The sequence below is a fragment of the Enhydra lutris genome, unplaced genomic scaffold, assembly GCF_002288905.1.
Source record: "Enhydra lutris kenyoni isolate GAN:26980312 unplaced genomic scaffold, ASM228890v2 scaffoldscaffold21, whole genome shotgun sequence".
Lineage (NCBI taxonomy): Eukaryota > Metazoa > Chordata > Mammalia > Carnivora > Mustelidae > Enhydra > Enhydra lutris.
The window spans coordinates 38,981,835-39,006,453 of NW_019154105.1; the positions used below are offsets into that span (position 1 = coordinate 38,981,835).

A 24,619-nucleotide genomic window follows, 5' to 3' on the forward strand; every position below is an offset into this window, starting at 1 on the left:
TAGGTGATACCTAGAGGTACTGAAGTCTGTGAGATGGATAGCAGGAGTTGGTTGGGTTATTTTCTTGGAGATGCAAGATTGAGTTCTAGAACCAGGAGGGAGAAACTACCAGTGGATTGTATGTTCAGGCTGAACAGAGAACTAAGGAAAATGAACAAGTCAGTGGTCAAATACCAAGAAAAGGTCAAATCCCAGATAGAAGTTAAGAGTCGGATCACCCGGAAGCCAATAGTCCATGAGCTGGTGGGAGATCAGAGCTTAGATTGTTGGTGTCTCTGTCAGTGACTGATTTTCTGGCTCATACCCAGCATCTCCAAGGCTGCTTTCATGAAGCAGTTCCTCACCCTGGTACAAGTGTGTGAGCTCCTCCAGTCCTGGGAATGCTGACCTCTGGTTGGCCTTTATGTGAAAAGCAAATGTAGTGGAAAGTTGACAAGTCTCTCTATCTGACCAGGATGTTATGTACCAATCACCACGTTGAACTTCAAGGTGAAGCTTAAATCTTTGATAAAAAGTATCTTGTTGTGCCAAGCAAATAAAAATCTTCAATATTTTATTTGTAGTTTGAGGAAACAGTTTCTGAGTTTTAGTGTTTATCAAATAACACGACTAATTTCTTTCAGTCTGTTTGGTGGCCAAGAAATGAATGTGAATGTGTTGGAATCAAACTGAAATTAGAGTCGTAAGCCATCTGTTGGTCATTGGCTGTGTATCCTAGAACCTTCATTTACATAAAAGTATAGGGTCAAGATTTCCTCTGTGGGACCCATTGGAAAATTAGGTAACATTGCGCCTGATATTTAATTGGGGCTTAGTAAAGTGCAGTTACCTTTCTTTTCAGAAGAGCATCACTTTATTTTAGGTGAACTTTGGTAATGTGAAGTTCTAGTCAGTTCTTACCTTGGAAAATATAAAGTAAAGGGAGCATGTGTTCACATTAAACTTTTTAAATTAAGGTTTTGGTGATTGAAAAAGCATATGGTTTAAAGTGTCAGAAAGTTGGACATGGTTTGTTAAAACAAAACAAAGCACAACACATAGCAGCTTTCCTTCCCTTCCACTTCATCACAAAAGACAGCTGGTTTCAATTCTTTTAGTAGTTTCTTTGGTTTTTACTTTGTATATCTTAATAATATTAAAAAATTTTTTTTTAATAATTTTTTTTTTCTCAGGTAGGCTCCATGCCCAGTGTGGGGCTTGAACTGATAACCCTGAGATTGAGTCACATGCTCCACAGACTTGGCCAACCAGGCACTCCATCTTAATAATATTTTTATACTATTTTTTCCCCTCACTTTCCAGTTTTAGGGATTATCTACTGAAGTACTACCAAGGAATATAATGTTTATCCATTTTTATCACGGCCCCCACCCCTCTTTCTGGCATAAACACGGCTCCTATGTATCATCATTTTCATATAGTTGTATAAAATAATAGCTAGATTCTATCTGTATTTAATTTTATAGCCTCATGACTGGACATGCTGCTCGTATGTGAGCTCTGTGACATAGGATTAATTTTTCTTTCATCTGTGCTCTTCAGTTTTCCATGAGATTTATAATTTTTTATTTTTTTAAATCTGTTTTTTTATGTACTTCTCATTCATGGATCCCAAAATTCTTGCTAAACTAAGGACTATAAAACCGTGAAGTAACCAAAATACTTAACAATTTCATCATCAGACAGCCTCCTAAGGAAACTTTAGTTTGGGCTGGTGGTTCACCAGATCTGCTGCACCATGAACCAGTGAGCTTTCTGTGGTCCTTTTCATTATTGGCGTGGGGAATCTCTATGCTGAGTGTTTTTTCCTTTCCTCAATCTTGTGTCATTGCTTGCCTGCCAACACACCCACTCATGCTTCCTAGAGCTTCCTCAGAAATGGTGAATTGGAGGGACAGTTTTTTGAGGCTTTGTATATTTGAAAGTGTTACTTTCTTCCTAAGTATGCTTATTGATAATTTATCATGGTTCCAAAATCTTGATGAGAAAGAATACACCCTTCAGATCATCAATCCCCAGTTTTCTAGATCTCTGGTATTATAGAACTGGTATTGAGAAATCCGATTCTCAAGCTTTTATATGTGGCCTGGTTGTTTTAGTTCTGGGAGATTGTCTTGCTTTATTTCTTTGTTAACTATTCTATTTTTTCTTTCTAAACTTCTTGGTAGTTTGGTGTTGGACCTCCCACACGGAAAGGTTGATAAAAATGTAGCTTTTTCCATTTTCCATTTCTGGGAAGTTTCTTCAATTGTACTTTCTAACCCACTTTTGTTTTTTGTTATCCTACAATTAATATAGAAAGCACCTTCTTTTGACTGTTCTTTTTATAGCTTATTGTTATTGTCCCATGAACACAATATTTTCTGTTAAGTTTCTGAAGATCTTAATATATTTTTGAAGCTTTCTTTTCCTGTAGAATCTGTTTCTTTCAGTTTAATTTCTTTTGGGGCGGTGCAAAAGAAATAAAACTTTTTTGGGGGGGTCATTCCCCATCTTTTACCTTAGAGGTGTTTTCCTCAAATATTTTATTAATCTTAGGCTGTTTATTTTTAAAGTGAAATCTTACAAAGCCGATTGGAACAGGTTCTGATGAGTCCCGTTATTTATTTCTTATAAGATGTTCTTGCTGGACTTTTCTTAGTATGTTTCCTTGTTGAGTCCTCATGCTACTGTCTTTTAAGTGAATCTCTTTCTTTGAGGGTGATAGGACTGGTAAAACAGCTTTTTGGGAGCTTAGTAGGGAAAGTGGACTTTGAATATAAATATGTATGTCACATACTTTTGATTTTTCTGTTTTGAATACTGCCCCTTACCTCAGTTATATCTGAGCGTCCCAGCCCAGAGACTCTCCCCTGTTTGATTTTCTGCCGTGAATGAAACTTCCCTCTGCTATTGAGCAAGAAGCGGGGCATGTTTCCAGCAGCCTGAAGAGAGGGAGGATTCTGGGATGGAGCAGTGAGGAGCACAGGTTTATCTCTTAAACTGCCTTTCAACAAATCTTCTTATTTTTGGCACCCCCTCTCCTTAGTCATTTCCAGAGTTACTTGATCGCTTCCATCTCCTGAGACTTTGTGAGATTTTGTGGGTAAATTGGTTTTCCTCTCATTTTGATCTGTTGCAGGCTTAGCAGTCAGCTCTCGGAAACTTCCTAAGTCGGGCTCCCATCCTTCCTTCTGCTTTCTTGGTTTCGAATATTGTTCTTATTGTCTACTTCTCTGGTTATTGTTGGTTTGTAGGTACTTATTTATTTTTGTTTTTTTTAATCCTTTGACGCTTTGGGAGTAGAGGTAAATGCAAGCTTTTAACTGATCATCCTAACTGGGAGCTGGTTTCCTGTGTGTGTATGTGTGTGTGTGTTTACAGAATATGACTGCATAAAGTAAAGAGGTGGGAATCATCTAACGTGCTTTTCATATACCTTGTCATGTAAGCTGTTGGTGGATATTATAAAATTGAGAATGACATTTTAAAAAGAATGTTTTATTATTGACTTCCGAAAGTTTTTTTTAACTTGGAATTTTACATTAAAATAACATTTTTTTTTTTCATTGAAAGAGGTATAGCAGAGGTAGAAGCTGGGATTTCAGAGAATTTTGGTTTGTTTTTGTTTTTTTGGCCCCAATTCATTTTGGTTCACCTATTCTTGGAAATTGTCATTTTGATATGCTTAAAACTAAGGAAATGCATTTTAGAATAGAGAGGTGCTGGCATTTTACACTTGGTGCTAACCAAAATGCTGAGAAGCGATAGTACTGGCATGTTATACAAATATTATAATAATTTCTTGCATGTACTTATAAGACACTTCATAACTAATACTGCATCATTTAAAAGCCTCATACTTAAAAGAGTAGGTAAAATAATTACTTAGCTAAATAAAAAATGAGTAATTAGATAAAAATCTGTATTTTTGGAAATTGTGGTAGTTCTAAAATAGTGAGGCTAGAGTAGCCAAAAAGATACAACATGCATATAATTCTTCAGGATTATGTAAACAAGGCAGAGGAATCTGGAACACCATGTTGATACCCTTTTCATTAGATACCGTTTAGAATAATTGAGAAGTATGTTTGTGATGATTTAAGTTACCAGATTAATAAAAGCCATAAACGTGACTTAGTGCCTTTGAGGTTCATTTCAGTTGCATCATATTTAATGATGGTTTGGTAGCCTCTGCCCACCCTATGTTACTCATTGCTTACTAAACTAGTTTAATTTGGGGACTTTTTTTTGAACTAAAATATTAAATCTTTTTAAAGCAAACAAAAAAATCACCCAAAACCCTGTTGACATTTAAAAATGAAATTAAAACAGAAGTACCTTTGTATGCATACTTCATAAATAAAGAATTGTTTTAATTCTAATTGTTTGTATATACATTGTTGTTAAAAAAAGAATTTTTAAGATACACAGTTTGAGACAACAAAAACTGATATCAGTGGTAAGGCTGTATTTATGATAGCAGTTGAAACTTTACATCAGCTGCCCTACCAAAGCTCAGGGGAAGAGTTTATAGAAATTCGTTCCATAATGTGGCACGAGCTTTATGAATTATTCTAAAAAAGCTTCTTAAAGAAATGTTTCCCTTCAGAACCCTAAAAACAAAATATGATATCGGGGGCGCCTGATTGGCTCAGTGGGTTAAGCCTCTGCCTTTGGCTCAGGTCATGATCTCAGGGTCCTGGCATCGAGCCTCGCATGGGGCTCTCTGCTCAGCAGGGAGCCTGCTTCTCCCTCAGCCTGCCTCTCTGCCTATTTATTCTCTCTATGTCTCTCTGTGTCAAATAAATAAATAAAATCTTTAAAACAAACAAAACACAAAAAAACAAAAAACAAAATAGGATAAGATTTAGGCTAATATGTTTCATATCTCCTCCACCTTTTTTCTGAAGGAATTCTGACGCATTTCGCAAAATTGAACTCACCTATAAAATGAGTAGAGGTCAAATGTTATCACTGCCTAAAGGGATGTCCAGGATGCCTTGCTACAGAATGTTCTAGTCTGTTTTGCATCGTGATTAAGAGCACAGACTTTGGGGCTGGATTACCTGGATCTGACTCCCAGATATGCTTATTCACTAGTCGTGTGACAAATTCTGTAACCTGCCAGTGTCTCTGTGCCTTCATCTATAAAATGGGAATAATAATATTCCCTCATATGTCTGTTTGGAGGATTAAACGAATTAATATTTGTGTATGCCTTGCTACAGTGTCTAGAATAAAGCATGACATACTGTTTGCTGTTTTTATTATGAGGTGTATTATGCCAAATAAATTCTTAGTTGAGGCTTTATCATTTCTTTTCTTTGTAATAATTCATTATTATTTCAGATCTAATTTCAGTGCTATGATAGTAGAAACACAACCGAGGATGGCACTGTATTTCATATCCTGTCTTTATTTCATTAGCATTTACTAAGCAAATTAAGCTATTAAGTGAAATTTAAGGGAAAAGCATAACTTAACCTCAGAGTGAATGTTTAAAATACTTTTGGAACCACTAATTGTGGGTAGTAGATTAATTTTGTATAATTCCAGTGGAATTAGTTGCCTGATATCTAATAGCCTTTTATAAATACGTGAAATATATGACCCTTGCACAAAAAAGATAGTTCTTAAAAGTTTAGTATTCATCAATATCTATTTTAAAATTATACATTGACATTTAGAAACACCTTCTCAGATTCTCCCTTTTATTATTTCATTTAAATTTTAATTGATTGGTAGTCTTTACCAACATTAAATCTGAGTTTCCATTTGCTGGAAAGGAGAATAATGGGAGCAGGGATATAAATGTAAGTTCTTATCTTTAATTACCAGTTGTTAGAATTCAGTATTGAACTTACATGCAGAAAAACAGTTAATTGAATATTGACGTATTTAATGAGCAAAATAGATTAAACAATATTTATATAAATTGAGTTTTGGAAACATTTTGTATTGATTAATTTGTATTTTTAAATAGGAACGTGTAAAATGCATATATATATATTTTTTTTAAGATTCTATTTATTTATTTGACAGAGAGAAAGATCACAAGTAGGCAGAGAGGCAGGTAGAGAGAGAAGGGGAAGCAGGCTCTCTGGAGCCTGATGCGGGGCTCGATCCCAGGACCCTGGGATCATGACCTGAGCCAAAGGCAGAGGCTTAACCCACTGAGCCACCCAGGCGCCCCGTAAATGCATATATTTTTTAAAAAGTGTATTTTAAAAGTGCTTAAACGTAAAACGTATTTTTTAAATTCTGTAGGTATTACTGATGAATTTTCCAAGCTTTTGGTAGGCTCTAATTTTTCTGTAATAACAAGGTATTTTACAAAGCTTTTGTCATATTAAAAAAATCTTTGGTATTTGAAAAACAAAAAATGAAGGGTAAAATGTTTTAGTGGTGTTTCTCTCTATATAAATAATGCAAATTTGAGTAAGCATTTTTCAGTGAAAGATACGTTCTTTTGTTCATTAAATATTTATTAAGCACATTTTATTGCTAGGAACTGTGGCAGACGCTGGTTTTATATTGATAAACAAAACAGAGCCGGTTTTTCCACTCAGGTATCTCAATATCTAGCATGGGAGATGGGTGAAGCAAAACATACATAAATACAAAATCTGTTAGGCGTCATTAAGCAAAGAAATGGAGCAAGAGACCGAGGGGATCTGTAGGATCTGTACGGTGGTAAGGATGGCTACTTGGGAATGCTTTCAAGCTGCGGTTTCAAGGATAAGGAGCCGGCCCTGTCCAGAGTAGACAGGGAACATTCCAACCAGAGAAAATCACATCTGAGAAGGCCTGGGGGCAAGAAGGAGTCTAGAGATAGGAAGCAGTACCGCTGGAGGATGGTGTCCACAGAGTGAGTCCCCACGGATGTGATGGCTGGCTGGTTGGATGAATGACAGCAGAAGGAGGGGGTTAATCATAGGATTGCACAGTAGCTCTCTCCAACTGCAAAATGCTGTTTCCTCAGCTGCTACACTGTGTGCCCTCTCCTTCCATTTCACTCCTGGCTGGGATTTGTCCTCCATAGATTATTAGAGAGATTTAATAATCCTTAAGAATATTGAGCTAAAATGGCTAAACACATCTAATAGTTATCTGGTAGTTGTGAAAATTAAGTGGCTGGGAGAATATCTCTGAAACTGAGTGTCACAGAGACTGAGGTGGGTGGGACTTTGCTCGGAGAGCCTCAGACCCCAAACCCTCCATCTAGTTGGTGATGGAATTCTGAGAGAGCTTTTTGAGTCCAGGGTGGTTGCAATTAATAATTTAAGTAAAACATTAAAGTAGGCTTTATACAACTTTTCTCTCACTCCATGCTTTGGCAGGTTTTGAAACTTCAAATTTAGAGTTTTCAGAAGTTTTCCTGTCTTCTACCAACCTTTTTTTTTTTTTTTTTTCTTTTAAGATACTGATTATCTGAGTGCTAGTCATTGAGGTTTATTTGTCATCTGGCTAAAAGGACTGCATGCATGTCATTAATTCAACCAATTATTTTTTTAGTGCCGTACATGTCTCTGTGTTAGTTGGAGATTGTGTAGTGAAGGATGAAATACTTTCGGAGTTTGTCTTTATAAAGCATAGGGTATGGGAGACAGACATTGAGCAAGTAAACAAATACAAATACACACACACACACACACATGCACACACACACAGATTGTGTTAGGTATTAGGAGGAAAATGTGTGTTTTGACAGAAAATAACTTTGTCAGTGCTTTGGATTGGTTCCTAAGGGAAGGAATATTTGTGTAGGTAGTGTAGGTAGAACTCTGAAAGAGAACAACTTGTTAGCAAAGGGTATAGAGGGGTAATGGTAATCATCTCCCTACAGATGGAAGATTACATCAACTGTTGAGCTCTAGCTTACCACCATTTGCAAAGTAAGGTGGGTAGGACCCAAATAAAATCTTGATTTATGGAGTTATTGCTGACATTGTGTGGGAAGATGTGTATTTACCTGCCCTCAGGTATGACAGAGATCAACAGGAAATGAGTGTGGAGTGATTAATTTGTTCAATGTATAATTACTGTGTGTTTAATACTTCTTTACCTTTTAATGTTTTTAACGCAAGGAATTTAAAGAATCCTTGAGTTTTGAAAGCTAGATGTCTAACTATTGCATGTTCCAGTATTAAGAAAACGCAGACCACAAGAAGTTAAAAAGAAGCAGAAAGATGATAGAAAGAAAACTGAGGAGTTAGGCTTATGATTTCAAGGTCTTTATTGTTACTTCATAATTAATTCAAATGCATATATGTGGACATGTCTGTCCTTATTAGAGAGTCTGTCTTGATGAACTTTGAAACTTTTATCTGTTTGATCAGGTGTGCTCTAATTTTATGTGAAGCCAAATAGATCAGTGTGGGAGGCTTGCTGTATTTCACTTGAGGGATACATGTTTGGTGCTCAGAAAACAGCTGGGAAGACAAGGTCTCCACACTTCCAGATGTTCTTTCTTCCATCTTTAAATCTTAGGAAAATTGCAGAATGTTAAACTAATCCCTTATCTTAAACATGTTAGCAAACTGCAAATGGAAAAGGTAGACATAGTTTTTATTTACATATTTGCCTAGAAATAAAATTGTTTAAACAAATTTAGTTTTCATATATCATTTATGTTAGAAGCTAAGTATATATTGTGTCAGGTACAGAAAGTCACGTAGAGAATAGGATTGTCTGACAGCAGGGAAGGGTTCTGAGACAAAGCAAAAATAAGCCCAAGTGGGAACTGGTTCTTCACTTTTCCCTTATATGGTCAGAAAAAGTTTCTCTTTTAAACCTAAATAGGAAACATGTGATTACATTATTTTGCTTTGTTTCTCATTATTTTTCCATGATCATCTTAAACTGCATTTGATTTTCATCTGATTCTTTTTGAAAATATTAATATTTCAATGCATTTTGGGTGATTGTAAAGGATTCTCCATATAGGGCTTTTTTCAGCTCATTTGATAAAAATTAAGTAATTTATCTCTTCAAATCCAATTAACAAAGCTTTGTTATTTTCGCAAAATATTATTCATGCTCCAAAGCAAAAGTTAAGGTAAAATAAGATAAATGCTGTAAGCTTAGTGAAAGATGAAAGCTTATATTATTTTTTTAATGTTTTTTTAAAAAATTATGTATTTTTACATAAACTCTAATCTCAGTCTGGGACTTGAACTCGTGGCCCTGAGATCAAAATTTGCCTGCTCTACCAATTGAACTAGTCAGCTAGTCCTATATTATCTTTAGTAAGGGATTATTTTTGCTGGGGGAAATGGATGCAGTGCTAGTGTTTCTCACCACACTTTGTTTTGCACTAACCCTTATAAACATGGATATTAATACTGTTAATAATATCATTGTTTTATTTATTTTTATATTTGAATATAGTTGACATACATTGTTATATTAGTTCTAGAATATAGCTACCATGTGTCACCTAACAACACTATTAAAGTATCATTGGCTATATTCCCTGGGCTGTGTCTTTGTTTCTATAACCTGTTCATTCCATAACTGGAGATTTGTATCTCTCATTCCCCTTTACCCATTTTACCTGTCCTCCTAACCCTTTCCCCTCTGACAACCATTAGTCCTGTTTATTTATAGGTTTGATTTGGCTTTTTGTTTTATTCATTTGTTTTGTTTTTTAGATTCCACATGTATGAATTCATAAGATATTTGTCTTTCTCATCCTGACTTGTTTCACTTAGCATATATTTTTTGGGTCCGTCCATGTTGTCACAAATGGCAAGATCACATCCTTTTTTTATGGCTGCATGATACTCTGTTGTATATGTATGTGTATATGGACACACAAACACCACATTTTTAGCCATTCATCTAATGGATGAACTTTTGGGTTGCTTCCATAACTTGGCTATCTTAAATAAGCTGCAGTAAACATTAGGTGCATTTATCTTTTCAAAGTCCTGTTTGTGTGTGTGTGTGTGTGTGTGTTTATTGTTTGTTTTAGTAAATAGTAGTGGACTTGTTAGATCATAGGGTATTTCTATTTTCAGGTTTTTGAGGAGCCTCCATACTGTTTTGCCCACAGTCTGTATCAATTTACATTTCCACCAATGAGGAATTGGTGTGTGAGGGTTCCTTTTTCTCCATATCCTTCTTAACACTTTATTTCTTATCATTTTTATTCTAGCCATTCTGACAGATGTAATATGATATCTCTTTACAGTTTTGACTTGCATTTCCCTGGTGATTAGTGATGTTGAGCATCTTTCCTTATGTTTGTTGGCCATCTGTGTGTGTTGTTTGGAAAAATGTCTATTAAACCTAAATAGGTTTAGGTCCTCTACCTGTTTTTTAATTGAATTGCTTGTTTTTTCTGTTTTTGGTTTTTTTTTTTTTTTTGGTGTTGAGTTGTGTAAGTTGTTTATATATTTTAAATAATAAGCCCTTATCAGATACATCATTTGCAGATATCCTCTCTCATTCAGTAGGTTGCCTTTTTGTTTTGTTGATGGTTTCTCTCACTGTGCAAAAGCTTTTTATTTTGATGTAGTCTTAATTCTTTATTTTTTGCTATTATTTCCCTTGCCCTGGGAGATATATCTAGAAAACTGCTTCTACAGCTGATGTTAGAGAAATTACTGCCTGTATTCTCTTCTAGAATTTTTATAGTTTCAGATCTCATATTTAGGTATTTAATCCATTTTGAGTTTCTTTCTGTGGATGGTGTTAGAAAGTGGCCCAGTTTTATTCTTTTGCATGTAGCTGTCCAGTTTTTTCCAACACCATTTGTTGAAGAGACTGTCTTCTCCCCATTGGATATTCTTGCTTTCTTTGTGGTAGATGAATTGACCACATTAATGTGGGTTTATTTCTGGGTTCTCTGTTTTATTCCATTGATCTATATGTCTATTTTTGTGCCAGCACCAACAGTATCATTGTTTTAAATACTTATGTTAACTGATTAGAAAGTATCATTTTTTTCCCTACATGCCATTGCCAAAACCTACATTGTCATAGCCTATTTTTTTAAACTGTTTAACAACGAATAAGAATGTACTCAACCCAGTTACATTACAAATGTATTTAAAATTGAAGTTCATGATATTTTTTTTTCAAGTTCATGATTCTTGAATGTAAAATAAAAGTTTCATATTTTTTCAGGAAACGCATGTTTCAGAAGAGATGGGTGAAATTTGATGGCCTTAGCATCTCTTATTATAATAACGAGAAGGTAAGTACACTTGATAGTTCTCAAAGATTTTCTTACATATCCAAGGTATACTTCAGTAAACTAAGCAAACAATTTGTTTTTTAAGAACAGGAGTTGGATTACCAACATGAAAAGAGTTTGCACACAATACAAACACTGTGTGCAGTAAAAAAACTCTTTTTAGTTTGCAAACACTGTGTTCATAGTTCAACTTCTCTTCATACATAAAATTTGGATTTAAAAAATTATACATCCAACAGTTATTTATGGAGTGTCTTCTATAAACTACAGGAATTGTTATGAGTGATGTAAGGATGAATAAGGAATTATCTTTCTCCTAGAGAACACTAAGGAGTATTTACGAAAGGATACTACAGTTAGGTGCACAAGGTGAGGTTACTTTATACTGTGGAAGGGTATGGAAGAACCAAAGAAGGCTTCTTTGCCATGGTTCTTGAAAAAAGAAGAATGTTTGCACATAGGGTAGAGAGAATAGGATGTGGTAATGTAGAGAACCATGAGATGTCCAGATGGGAAGTCAGTTTTCTGACTGGAAAATGGGATATATGAAGGAAACTTGAGGAGAAGAAGCTGAGAAGTTCTTTGGAGTTAGAGCTCATGGAACATCTTGATGAGAAAGTGGTCACAATTTTGTCTTCAGGCAAGTGAGTCTTAACAAAATGATACTATTTTGATCATGTCTTCATTAGGTATGAGACTTTCTTTATTCTTAGGAGATGTAGGCTAGAATATTTGAAGTGTCCTATCTGCAAACGTTTTTCAGATGTTACATACCTATATTTTTACATTTATAAATATATTTGCACACACACATAGGTAAAATAAAAACTGAAGATGTTAACACTTGTCAGATCTGGGTGGAAGATAGATGGATGTCCCTAGTCATAATCTTTCAACTTCTCTGTTGTTGACAATTTCCTTAATGAAAAGTTGGAACTAATAAATATATCATATTTTTATTTATTAAAATCAGGCATTCTTACAGTCTTAAATATATACATTCTCTTACCAGACTCACTTAACATTTAAGCACATTTTCTTATTTATAGCTTATAATCTAACATTATTTTCTCATTATTTGGAGAATACCACTTCCTATTGTGATATTTGTGGCTTGAATAGAAAGTCCCTTTCATATATTGATTCTTCAGTGCTACCGGGCAGAAGAGTGTATGCTTTTAGATAGAAAGTAACATTCATTTATGTGCGACAATACTAAGAACAATAGAAAGTTTAGAGAAGTATTAATTATTTGGTTTCAATTTGCAGTGAACTAGATAAAACATCAAATAAGTTTAAACACACCTCCTTGGGATTTGCAGGATGGTGGAATGAATATTTTTTTTAAAAGCTGGTTTTCTGCCTTGGCTACTGATTTTAGTTTGCTTGTGCATTTGACTGTTGAGACAGTTTTTATGCCAGCGGTGGGTACAATGTGGTCTCTGTATCTGCTGGAATCTGACCCCTAGTTTTTTTTTTTCAGTAGCTGTGCCCTTCTCTGGTTTGATTGAAATAAGGGGGAGTACTATTCAAGAGTGAGACTTCCGTGCCATGAGGCTCTGTTGGTGGTGGCATTATACCCCTTTGGGAGAGAGAATTTCTGGTATCTGTGTCCAACTGGACCCATTCTGTTTGTCCTGTAAAAGGTCTTCTCAGCTGTGGTGAGATGAGTGCCTGCCACATTTGTAGGTATTGATGCAATAAAAATCATGCAGCCTTGGTTTGAAATTGTGATTAAAAAGTTCATGTTAAAATGAATGGCTACCAATTCTTTAGCTTAACAACTTTTTAAAAAATTCGAATTATTGTTTTCTGGGACATTTTGTCCCTTTACTATCCAGATGGTTGGTTTCATCTTGGCAAAAAATAAAAACATTGGGATGAGTGTTTCCTAAAAAGAGAGTTTCTGTTGTGACCCACCTTGCTCGAGGGTAGATTGAAGGGCTGGGAAGAGGGCGTTTCAGGGCCAGTGTGTGGAAGGCAGGGGTGTGGCCATAGCCACTGCCTCAGGTGAGAGTGCAGTGTCAGTGGTCATGTGCGCGGAGTCATCACGCCTTTTGGTGTTTAAAGGTGCATGTGAGGAGCACGTGGCTGGGCAGAGCTCTGTACTTCCCTAGTTTTCTCTCACTTTCCTCAGCACTGCTCTATCCTGTCTCTGCAAGAACTTTTTCATTGTATTACTGAAAATGGCGCCATCCCGCTGGCCTCGATATCCTGTCACCTGCCAAGAAATCTCACTCACCCTCATTCTCACTCAGCTGTGGGCACAATTGCCCTGTGGTCATTTCATTGTCTGAAAGTGGTAGTAGATAAATGATGAACTTGGCCTAGATATCTGTGTGTTTCAGAGTCTAGGGATGCTTTAAAATTTCTGTCCTAAAGGAAAATTTTATACTCTGAAAGACACAATCACTCTGAGTCTGTTGTCTTTTTTTCCCCTCTATCTTGTCTTTATCATGTGTTGTTTGAAGAGAAACACCAAGTCAACTCTACAGTGTTAAAACTTATGAGATTTCTTGGGAGCTTGTAATAGGTTATGAATGAGCCATTTGAGAAACTGTAACTTCCAGAGGTTAATATGACATGATAGCTTGTTAAGTACATTTTGATCACTCCTGGGGAATTTATTTATTTTTCTGTTACTTTTCTGGAGTATTTACCTGCTAAATAGGATCTTATTATTATAGGCACGTGGGTGGTTACAGTTTTGTAAGGAATTGTTTTTTAATCTCTTTAAGCAGATCTGGAAGGGGGAAAATCTCCTTTTTTTAAAATTCCAGTTTCCTACAGTGCTGCTTGATTTTTCTATACTGAAAAATATATTCATGGTAACATTTTTATTCCACAAATGGTTAATTATTTTACTAGAGATCTATTTTTATAAGCTCTTGTAATTCTTAAGCAAACTGAGATTTGAGAATGGATCATCTAAGAGATGTAGCATAAATGTGGACATTCTAGATTTTTCAGTCTGATCTCAGCCACTTAGACTTAGAGCTAGAGGGGCTCTTGTACTGTCCCCAAAGGTACTATGCTCTTTCCTATATCTGAGCTTTCCTGACACTAGGGAGACATTTCCCCCTATTTCTTATTCCTGGAGCTCTTAGTGGTCTAGTAGTGCCTCGCATTGCCATCATATCCCACTGCATTTAGTGGCTTTCCTTTAAGCCAGTCAGTCTTGTATTTCTTTGCATGACCTTTTGCAGTGGTATCTGGGTACACACTGTGGGGAGCATGAACATGTCTTTTTCTTGTATTTTCATCTCCTTGTTTTTCTTTTCCATCTGAACCTTCAGAGCCATTGCCATCCATCAAAATTCTGTGCAAACTTGAAGATCCATTTTTTTTATCCCCTCTACAAATCTTTTATTTTTTTCTAGCTATGACATTTGAACAATCATATGCAAGAAAGGTTAGAAGGAAGAGATGCTGAAAGTAGAGAGACAAATCAGGGGAGTGTGCAGTAAATCTGGCATTAGTTATCTGGGTGTAGGCTGTGTATGCCAGTGGAAGTATTAAAAAATGAATTTAGAAAAAATATCAGAAATGAGCTGTCAGAGCTTGATTTGATTGTGATTGAGTGGACATAGAATTCATTCACTGAGAAAATACTTCTGCAATTCCGTTTATGTGAAAGGTCTGAGGAAAATAGATGTATGACCCACTATCTGTTTGGGGAGAATGTCTTAATCAAATGACCACACAGTAAATATAAAAAAAAAAAAAATCACTGTTCAAGTTATAGTTAGTAATTGCTATAAAGGAAAAATACAGATTGTTATTAACTTAAGTTAGGGTTATCTGCCTATGAGAAGAGGCTGGTTGGAAAACCTTTCTTCTGAAGCATATACTGAAATGTGAAGGATGGAGAGGCAGGAACCATGTGAAGCTGGATGAGGACAACATTCCTTGAAGAACAGAGTAAGCAAAGGCACTAGATTGGGAAGAAATACGGTGTGTTAATGGAATCTGAAAGAAGGCTCATGTGACTGGAGAGAATCAGAGAGTGCCAGGGAGGAAGTGGACACTGTCACTGTAGGGAGAGTCCCAAGTTATATGGGTACAAATGAGCCACACAAAGGAAACACAACGTAAGACTGAATTAGAAGAGTAATATTTTAATGAACAGATATAGAGGGGAGGGCATGTTTTCAGGAGATAATTTAAAGTTTGAGGGGCTTATGGGATAGTTTCATGTATCATTGATGACTTGAAGTATGATGATGGAGTTGACCAAAATGGATAAGGAAGGAAGAAGGGACAGATTTTAGAATTTTCCTCATAAACTTGGCTGTTGAAATAGTAAGAGGGGATTTTCTTAGAGAAGATAAAAGAAAACAAAAAGTGGAAAACGAGAAGTTACCTTGAATTTTCTTACTTCTTGACATCCTTCTTTTTCTTTGAGGTTGCCCACTCATCTTCAATTACAGTTCAAATATCGTATTCCATCTTGGTTGTCTGAGAAGATGTGGGAAAGCCTCTGTGGCATTGGGAGTTAAAATGGTGTCGAAGAATGTGTAGGATTTTGATGCATACATATAGTCAGGGATAAAAGATTGAAGCAGAGGCATTAGAAGAGAAGAAACTGTCAAAGAGCTAAGAGGTAATGCCATGATAGCATAGTATATCTTCTCAGTGGGCCTAGGATAACCTCCCAGTAGAACACCATGCTGCTGACAGTGACTACCCCTTACCTATCTGATATGCATGGCAGGAGTTTACCAGTAGAAGGAATATGACCTTGGCACTTGTCCTCTGTGTGGAATGGTTTAATACATTTTTTTTTTACCTAGCCATTTCCTTCAGATACTTGGGATCTGCTAAAAAATGAAGGTTCCATGAGTCATTCTTTGGAAGGAAATGGTAGAAAAAACCCCACGAAGATGTGTCCAGACTCTTCTGATATTTAAGACCTTCCATATATGCCCGTGATGTATGTTTCCAGCTTTACCTCTTTGACTCTGCCCTGTGGCTGCTCACTTATGCCTCTGTTATTAAAGCTTTCCAGCCAGGATGGCCTCCCAACCCATTATCTGTGTGGTTGAACTTAAGCTTTCTTTAGGTCAGGCTCTAATGTCTTCATGTCTGTGAAAATATCTGACTTCTTTTAAACAGAATTCGGGAGTTTCTATCTTTGTACTCATACGTTCCATGGCTCAGACTCTGTTTTAAATTTTTCTCTCACTACATTGGCTGGTTTTTCATTTTGAGGCTCTTTGAATATATAAATACTATTTGAATTTTCTTTCCAACACAAGGTCCAGTAAATATTTCACCCTTAGTAAATAGCGGGCGTTGTCAGGTGGTTCTTAACGCCAAAGGGTTTTGGTGGTTCCAGAAAAACAAAGACTGAAAAAGCTACCAAAAGTCTTCAGAATGACCTTCCTGAGCAAAAGGGTAAAATGCAGATGCCTGTTGCAAACAGTCAAAATTGTATTAGGTATTTGCCTGTTGCAAACTGCCAAATCCTTTTTTTAAAAAATTCTTTTGTCTTTTTCATTAATTTTTCATTGGGGAATTAAAGGTAAACTGAGGCAGTTGTGATATTAAGATAATTATTAGAATCATTGGGTAATATGTTTAATTGCTATAATGCAACAGGCTGGTTTTGAGATGTGTTCTTGTTGTTCACATATGTAGTAGCAGTCGTTTTGAAGTAGTTTAGTTACAGTACCCATTATGGCCAGCAGATGCCTGCAGACACCATCAAATCATTTTGACCAGCTTGTTTTTAAAAAACGTACTGTTGGTTTTGGGAACTATATATTGCTGGTCTAGTACAACTGTTTGTATTTGATTCTTTGCCTTTTAATTTTAAATTCCAGAAAAGGAGAAAATTTAAAAGTCATTTCACATGGAAGGGCCATTTAGTATTTTCCTTTCTGGGGTGTCAAGTCATGTCTGAGGAGGTATACTATTTGTATGTTATTTAAAAAATTTAGATTAAAATTATGAAAGAGAAGCACAATGTGCTTGTAAATATTTATAGTATTTGTACCATTCTTTTTCTTGATAAGGTCACAAGAATTTCATTTTAATCTGTCTTGTTCATGTATCTTTTTCTCTAACCAATACAGGAAAAGTATTCAAAAGGAATCATTCCTCTTTCTGCTATATCTACAGTACGGGTTCAAGGAGACAACAAATTTGAAGTTGTTACAACACAAAGAACTTTTGTTTTTAGAGTAGAAAAAGAAGGTAAGGTTATTTCTTTATCCCTGTAAAAAGACTCATAGACATTAATTTCTGACCAATCAGAAGATTGGTAAGCTAGTGAAGCTACACACGTCAAGAAACCTTAGAATATGTTACTTTTAAGTAATTTACGCTTGATATTATCCTGAATGCCATAAACGAGCCGACAGGTCATTTGTTGGCTCATTATTCCTGCATGTAGCAAATACTTAGAATCTACTACGTGCCAAGAATTCTTCTAGATTCTGGATGTATAGCAGTGAAAAGTAAGACAAAAATCTCTGCTCCTGTGGAGTCCACCTTTTAGCTGTTGTTTGACAAAGCAAAGTAGTTATTTAATACGCAAACACAGTTTTTCTCACAATGAAAGTGTTGGTTTTAGGGAAGTTTACTCATGCCAGGTTCAACTGAACACATAGGACCAGTAATCATTCTAGTACAAATTTCAGAGGATCTTTTGTACTTTCTCAATTCTTTTTACCTTCATCCTCTGCTATAGGACACTTGATGGTGAAATTTAGATGGCATGTGGTTTATGGGTAGGGACTAAACCTTTAGATCTTTTCTGACTTTTGGAGAGGGTAGGGAGGGAGAACCAGGAGAGCTAAGAGCTCTCTGTTGTATACTTTGATTGACTGTCAACATGTTATTACGCTATCTCTCACTTTTAAATGATACAGATAAGGCCATTGTCATTAATTAAAGAATTATAATTTTAATTTATTTTAAAGCTTCTATTTTAGTATAGATTATAACTCAATTTTGGAAATACTTCTTGGTCCTTAATTATTTGAATAATGGTGACCTGGAGAACTTACTAAATTCTTGATATATGCAGTGATCATCTGTGCTTCATTATTAACAATAGCCTTTTTTTTTTTTTTGAAAGATTTTGTTTATTTATTTATTTGACAGAGAAAGAGAAAGAGAGACAGTGAGAGAGAGAACAGGGGGAATGGGAGAGGGAGAAGCAGGCTTCCCACAGAGAAGGCAGCTCAACGTGGGGCTTGATCCCATGACCCTGGGATCATGACCTGAGCTGAAGGCAGATGCTTAACAACTGAGCCATCTGGGCACCCCTCATTATTCACAATAGTCTTATGAGGGATGTAGGTGTTACAGTTATCTCATTTTATAAAAATAAAAAATAATATTCCATATTACACAGAACCCATTTTACCCTTTTATAAACTACAACAGCATTAGATATGATGGGGCAATATTTGTCTTTTTTATGCTGCTAGATTCCTAGGCCATATACCAGTGTGTGACACACAGAAAACATTCAATAAATCCTGTATGTTCCTAGAAAGCTTTTCATTATTCTTGGCATAATCAGTAAATGTGTGAGTCCAGCTGCTGTTCACACTGGGACAGCATTTTTCAAACTGTGAATCACTATCCATTGATGAAATCCATGTAGTGGTTTCTGAGGATACTAAAATAAATCCCCCCCCAAAACAGAAAAAAAAAAAAACAAACATGAAATAGAATAAGAAATATCAGTGTGCATCACTTCTAATTAAGTATTGTGAGACATACCTGTGTGAATATTGCACATATGTAGTGGAAAAAGTGTTTCTTACTTGAGCTGCTATTTAATCGTTTAACCTATAGCCTAGTCAGGGTTGGCAAGCCATGGCCTATTGCCTAAATCTGGCTGTTGCTTGTTTTTGTAAACAAGGTCTTCTTCCATCACTGTCTCCATCATTCATTTGCATGTTGTCTGTGGCTCCTTTTATGCCTCAGTGGCAGCATTGAGAAGTTGCAGCTGCATGGCTGGGAAGGCCCAAGATGCTCTCCTCTTGACTGGGTATTGTGACCATCTTTCCTTACACTTTGGTTTCCTCTGCCCAGAAGGTGACTGCCTGTCTCTTTGAGGTGCTTATCCCTTTCCCCTTGGCTTCTCAAAATGAATTTCACGTATGCCACATAGCTTGCATTTTGGTAGACATACTAAATAAAGCTTCCCACCTGTGTGAAAACCTGTTTAGCCATAATTATGTACTGTATATAAAAGTTAGACAGACACATTTGAGTAGAATATATCAACCCACATGTTTAAAAATTACATGCTCTGATACATAGTTCATATATAGTTCATAGTTCATGTATCATGTAATTGTGATATAAACAGCATAAGAATTTCATTAAAACTTTGGTATAAATTAGTTTTTAAATAGGTATTAGGTCTTTAAGTTTTAAAATATGAAAATACTAAAAAAAAAAAAAAAAAAAAGAAAGGCACTGCTTCGGTAAAAATGGAGACCATCCACATGGAATTACTGAGCAAGGTGGTTTCATTGAAAATGATTTTTAGGGCACATGGCTGGCTCATTCAGGTAAGCACCTGTCTTCACCTCAGGTCGAGTCCTGCATCGGGTTCCCTGCTCCACGGGGAGTCTGCTTCTTCCTCTGCCTCCCTTTCTCTTTCTCTCTCTCATGAATGAATAAGTAAAATCTCAAAAAAAAAAAAAGTCATTTTAATGTCATAACTAATGTTTTCAGAGATGGGTAAATGTAGAGGGGTGTGTGTGTGTGTAAATAGTATACATGTGTCTATGTATTTAGTATGGAACCTTCAACAAGATAGTAAGTATGTTTTATTGTTTTTTCCTCCTTCCATGTATACAGATGGTTGACTATTTTTTACTTTGGGGGAACTGAGAAATCAATCATAGTGGCTTATGAAATATTTGACTTAATTTTTAAGCCAAATGAAACTTTTCTTCTGTCTAATCAAGAAGCAAGACAAGTTTAGAACACAAAGGGGAAATGGTTTGACATCCTAACAGAAATGAATTCTCCATTTTTGGTGAGGTTTCTGAATGGCCTGTCCTCTGAAGCCAGTAGCACTGTTTCCAACTGCTGCATTGCCCACCGGCACTGCTAAGACAGGATTATACTTTGACATTTTTTTCCCACAAATTTTCAAAGCCTTCAATTCCCCCAATGCTTCCCAGTGAAGTATTGTTGTGCTCTTAGTTGAAAGTGAATTATGTTGAAATAATTACATTTTAAAAATACTCTCTCAAATGAAAAATTTGGTGGGATTCCTTTTTCCTGAAGCAGAACCACTGGAGTTGGTCAGAGGGTCCTAACAGCTAATGATCTCTCCAGTCTATTCCCCTGGCAGAGGCGGTCACACATGCAGATGCCTGACTTCAAAAAGCAGGTGATGTTTTGAGTTGGCAGTTTTTGTTGTTGTTGTTGTTTTTTAAGATTTTATTTATTTGACAGAGCACAAATAGGCAGAGCAGCGGCAGGGAGAGGGAGAAGCAGACTCCCCGCTGAACAGGAAGCCTGATGTGGGGCTCAGTCCCAGGACCGTGGATCATGATCTGAGCTGAAGGCAGACGGTCAACTGACTGAGACACCCAGGCGCCCCTCATTTGGCAGTTCTTATAGTGAGAAAAGGGCTTAAAATTCTGAGTGGTCATTTGTGTTCCTGGGCCATTTTCTATGCTGGGTTTCAGCTGGGGTCTTGTGTTCCTGTCCATCTCAGGTGGTTCTAGATCTCTGGTAGGCAAGCAGGCATTTTTTCCTCTCAACTCTGCTTCCAGACAGCATTTTACAGCCCTCCAGTGGCAGCTGTGGGACCGCAAAGCTTTGTTTCTTTTAAAGAACACTTGGATAAGAAACATAAACTTCCCTTACTTATTTTGGGTAAGCAGACTTACCTGTCTTGAAATATTCAATGTTGCTGTTTTTGTTTTGTTTTGAGAGAGAAAAAGAGAACACAGTTGGGAGGGGTGAGAGGGGGAGAGACTCTCAAGTGGACTCTGTGCTGAGCATGGAGCCTGACACAGGGCTCGATCTCATGACCCCGAGACCTGAGTCAAAATCAAGAGTTAGACGCTTAACTGACCGAGCTACCCAGGTGCCCTGAAGTATTCAGTATTTCTAGAAGCAAGCTGTGGAACATTTACTAGATGGAGGGAGAGTCAGGGGAATTAAAACTTCTCCATTGTATGTGTTGGTCGACATAGTGGGTCACAAACTGTGGAGTCGTTCTTGAACCTTTTCCTCTCATATCGCACATCCAGTCCATCAGCACATCTGATCTTTTCTGACTTTGGAAATAAGTCTGGATTCTGATCGATTCTCAACACTTCTGTCATTATTACTCTGATGGAAGCCACCACCTTTATTGGGTTATTGTAATAACCTCCTTTGATCGACTTACAGTCTTGTTTTCTACACAGCTGTCAGCAATCATGCATCAAAGAAGTCTGATCACGTCAGTCCACTTCAGATGCTGTGTTGTCTGTCCACCTGCCTGAGAGAAAAGTACTTAAATCCAAGAGCCCCTATGTGATCTGGCTCTGGTCTCTTTGACCTCGTCTCCTCCTATGTTCTCCCTCACTTACTACATTTCAGCCCTTCTCCCCCACGTGAACCCCAGGGCACTGACACTTGCTTACTCTGAGAATGGTCTTCCTGCAGCCATCCTCCTGATTTGCTCTGTCACTTGCATTTCCTTTAGGCTTTTGCTTAAGCACTCCCTTCTTTCTGAGGCTTTTTCTAGTACCGAGTATAAAGTAGCACTTCTTGTGTCCCTCATCCCTTGCTTTATTTTGTCCCATTGCACTTGTCACTGTGTAGTAGATTATATAGCTATGTTTTGTTGTCTTCCTCCTTTCACAAGAGGGCAGCCTCCAGGAGATTAAGGCTGTGGTCTGTCTTGTTCACGCTTCCATTCCTGGTATTCAGAAAGGTCTTGGAACCCAGTAGGCACTCAGTAAATATTTGTACCAATGAATGCCTAATGATTTCGGGAACAGTCACGGTGTGCAGATACTTCCTTCTCTGAAATTGATTATGGGTTATGTTGAGGAATCTTTAGTTCAATTATATTAGCATATCAAAAGTAAAGGTCCATCTAAACTTTGTTAGATTCTGTTACTAATCTTTTACACAACAGAGGCCTTATGTAGTAATCCCTAAATCCTTTATGTTACTAAAGAATATGCCTACTGCTAAATCCATTGGTCAGAGAATATTGTCTCTCTGATTGTTTTTTGTTTTTTGGGTTTTTTTTGTTGTTTTTGTTTTGTTGTTTTTTTTTTTTTTTACTTTATTGATACTTAACAGTCAGTAGTTGGCATTCATTCCTGGAAACTTCAAGGACTAGTTTGAGGGAATTGCTATTATCTTTTGTTTATCTTCTAGCATAATTATAAGAAAGTGACAATTTTGTTTTCTTTACCCCTCCCCCCCTTTTTTTCCAACCCAGAATGCTTTACTTTGAACAAAGCCTTATCTAGGTCGGCATATTCTCTAAGGAGTAGTCTTAGCACATTGCTAAGATCAAGATAGACAGCAAATATTTGTTATTGGGAAGAATAAAAGCACCTTGGTGTGAAGAGCAGGCAGAGGCCAGCATAGTATCTAGCTTTGTCCAAGATACATAGCCCAAGGGAAAATCAGTATTTGATTTGGAATATTGTGGCTTATCAACGCATATTCCCCTTGTCTAAAGACACACACGTTGCATAGCCAAATGCCAATGATGCTTGTAATCTATTTTATTGTTTGAATGATCTCTGTCCCTGTTTATCTGCACTTGCATGGGTAATGAAGAATAAACTGAATGTTACTATTAATTCTCGTACTTATTCATGATTGCTTACTTCCTGTTAGTAAATGAGGCCCTCAGGAGTTAGATAATACTTTAAGGCTCTACAAGAACCATTTGTTGAGATGCAGCCGTCATATGTTTAAGTCCAGCAGATGCAGTTGTGCCAGTTTCAGATTATTTTCCTGAGAAACTGAAATACAGACTAAGAACAATGTAGAAGCCACAAACACTGGGGCCTCGTTTATAAAGTTATGACCTACACAGTGAAACAAATCAGAGAAAGACAAATACCACATGATTTCACTCACTGGAATTTAAGAAACAAAACAAAATGAAAAAAGAAGGAAAAGAGGTGGAAAAAACAGGCTCTTAGCTACAGAGAACTAACTGGTGGTTGCCAGAAGGGACGTGTGGGAGGGGATGGGTGAAATAGGTTTAGGGGATTAAAAGTACACTTATCTTGATGAACACTGAGTAAGGTATGGAAGTTTTGAAACATATTGCACACCTGAAACTAATATGTTAATTATAGTTCAATAAAAAATCAAAAGAAAATTTTTAAAAAATTGGGTTTCTTTTCAGTAAAAATATGACCTACATTTCAAACACAATGATTTATGTAGATTAATAAAAACAAACAAAAAACATTCTGTGCTGTTTACTTCTCAGGAGTATCTTGTGTGAAACTAATGATCACAAGTATTAACCAATGGAAGGTTTGTTGTTGTTCCTGAAAATATAAATTATTCTAGTGCAGTCTGGATCTGTTCATATAGATATAAAATGTAGAGCAGATGCTGCATACTGACATTGACTTTGTCACGTGAATATTTTCATGTGTTTCAGTTTCTAATGATGCTGGGGAAGTTGGGTAAATATTTCCTCCTGATCCATGGGAACTATTACCTGGGGACTGTGTAATATGCACAGTAAATCATTGTTGAGTGAATTTTAATAAATACTTCAGCCTTGGTCATTAAAGACAAAACTATTTTTAGTAGTTTGGAAGGCGAGGAAAAAGTAAAGAGAATTTAAAAACTACGTCTCATTATAAAGTAACCTAGGATTCATGTTTGAATGGAAGCAAGTCTAATCTGGAGGCTGAGACTAAGATCTGGAGATCTTGAATCCATAGTGGAGTTCTTCTTTCCACACCTTAGATCTGAGATACTACTCAGGTTTCTAAGCCTGGGCTCTGCTTATTCTTCCCTTCTTCTTCCTTCTTGATAATTTTTCCTACCTGGACTTCAGTCTGTTTTGTTTTGCTCCTTTTGCCTTAATAATCACTTTCTCATTTGTTTTTTGCTAGCCCATTTTCTTACCTCATAGATAACAGTTGTACCTCAGCATTTGTCCATTTCTTCTCCTTTCCCATTAATCATTTATCTGCCTCCATGGATCTTCTTTTGTGTAGGTTACCTTCATTCACACGATGCTATCTGTCCACCTACATGCTCATGCGAGGGCCCTGAAGACCTGAGGTGGTTCTGTTTATAAAATGGAATTTTCTACCCTCTTTGGTTAAGCCATGGTACTAAGCTACCTTTTATTCTGATAATTTAAATTTTTTTGTGAATACCTGTCAAACATATGTAAAGCTTCAGCTGTTTTTTCCATCCCTTGATGTCTTGACTTTTCAGATATTCTTTTTTTTTTTT

The 24,619-nt window shown here is 36.5% G+C and overlaps 1 protein-coding gene across 2 annotated transcripts in view; it reads left to right on the forward strand.

Moving 5' to 3' along the window:
- The window catches only part of LOC111149134 (ArfGAP with RhoGAP domain, ankyrin repeat and PH domain 2), a 185,229-nt gene that overhangs the window by 31,899 nt on the left and 128,711 nt on the right, over nucleotides 1-24,619 (forward strand). For both annotated transcript variants that reach the window (XM_022506074.1, XM_022506073.1), the window contains 2 exons: nucleotides 11,116-11,185; nucleotides 17,263-17,383. In XM_022506074.1, the coding sequence (XP_022361782.1) occupies nucleotides 11,116-11,185; nucleotides 17,263-17,383 (191 nt within the window). The remainder of the gene's footprint in view (nucleotides 1-11,115; nucleotides 11,186-17,262; nucleotides 17,384-24,619) is intronic.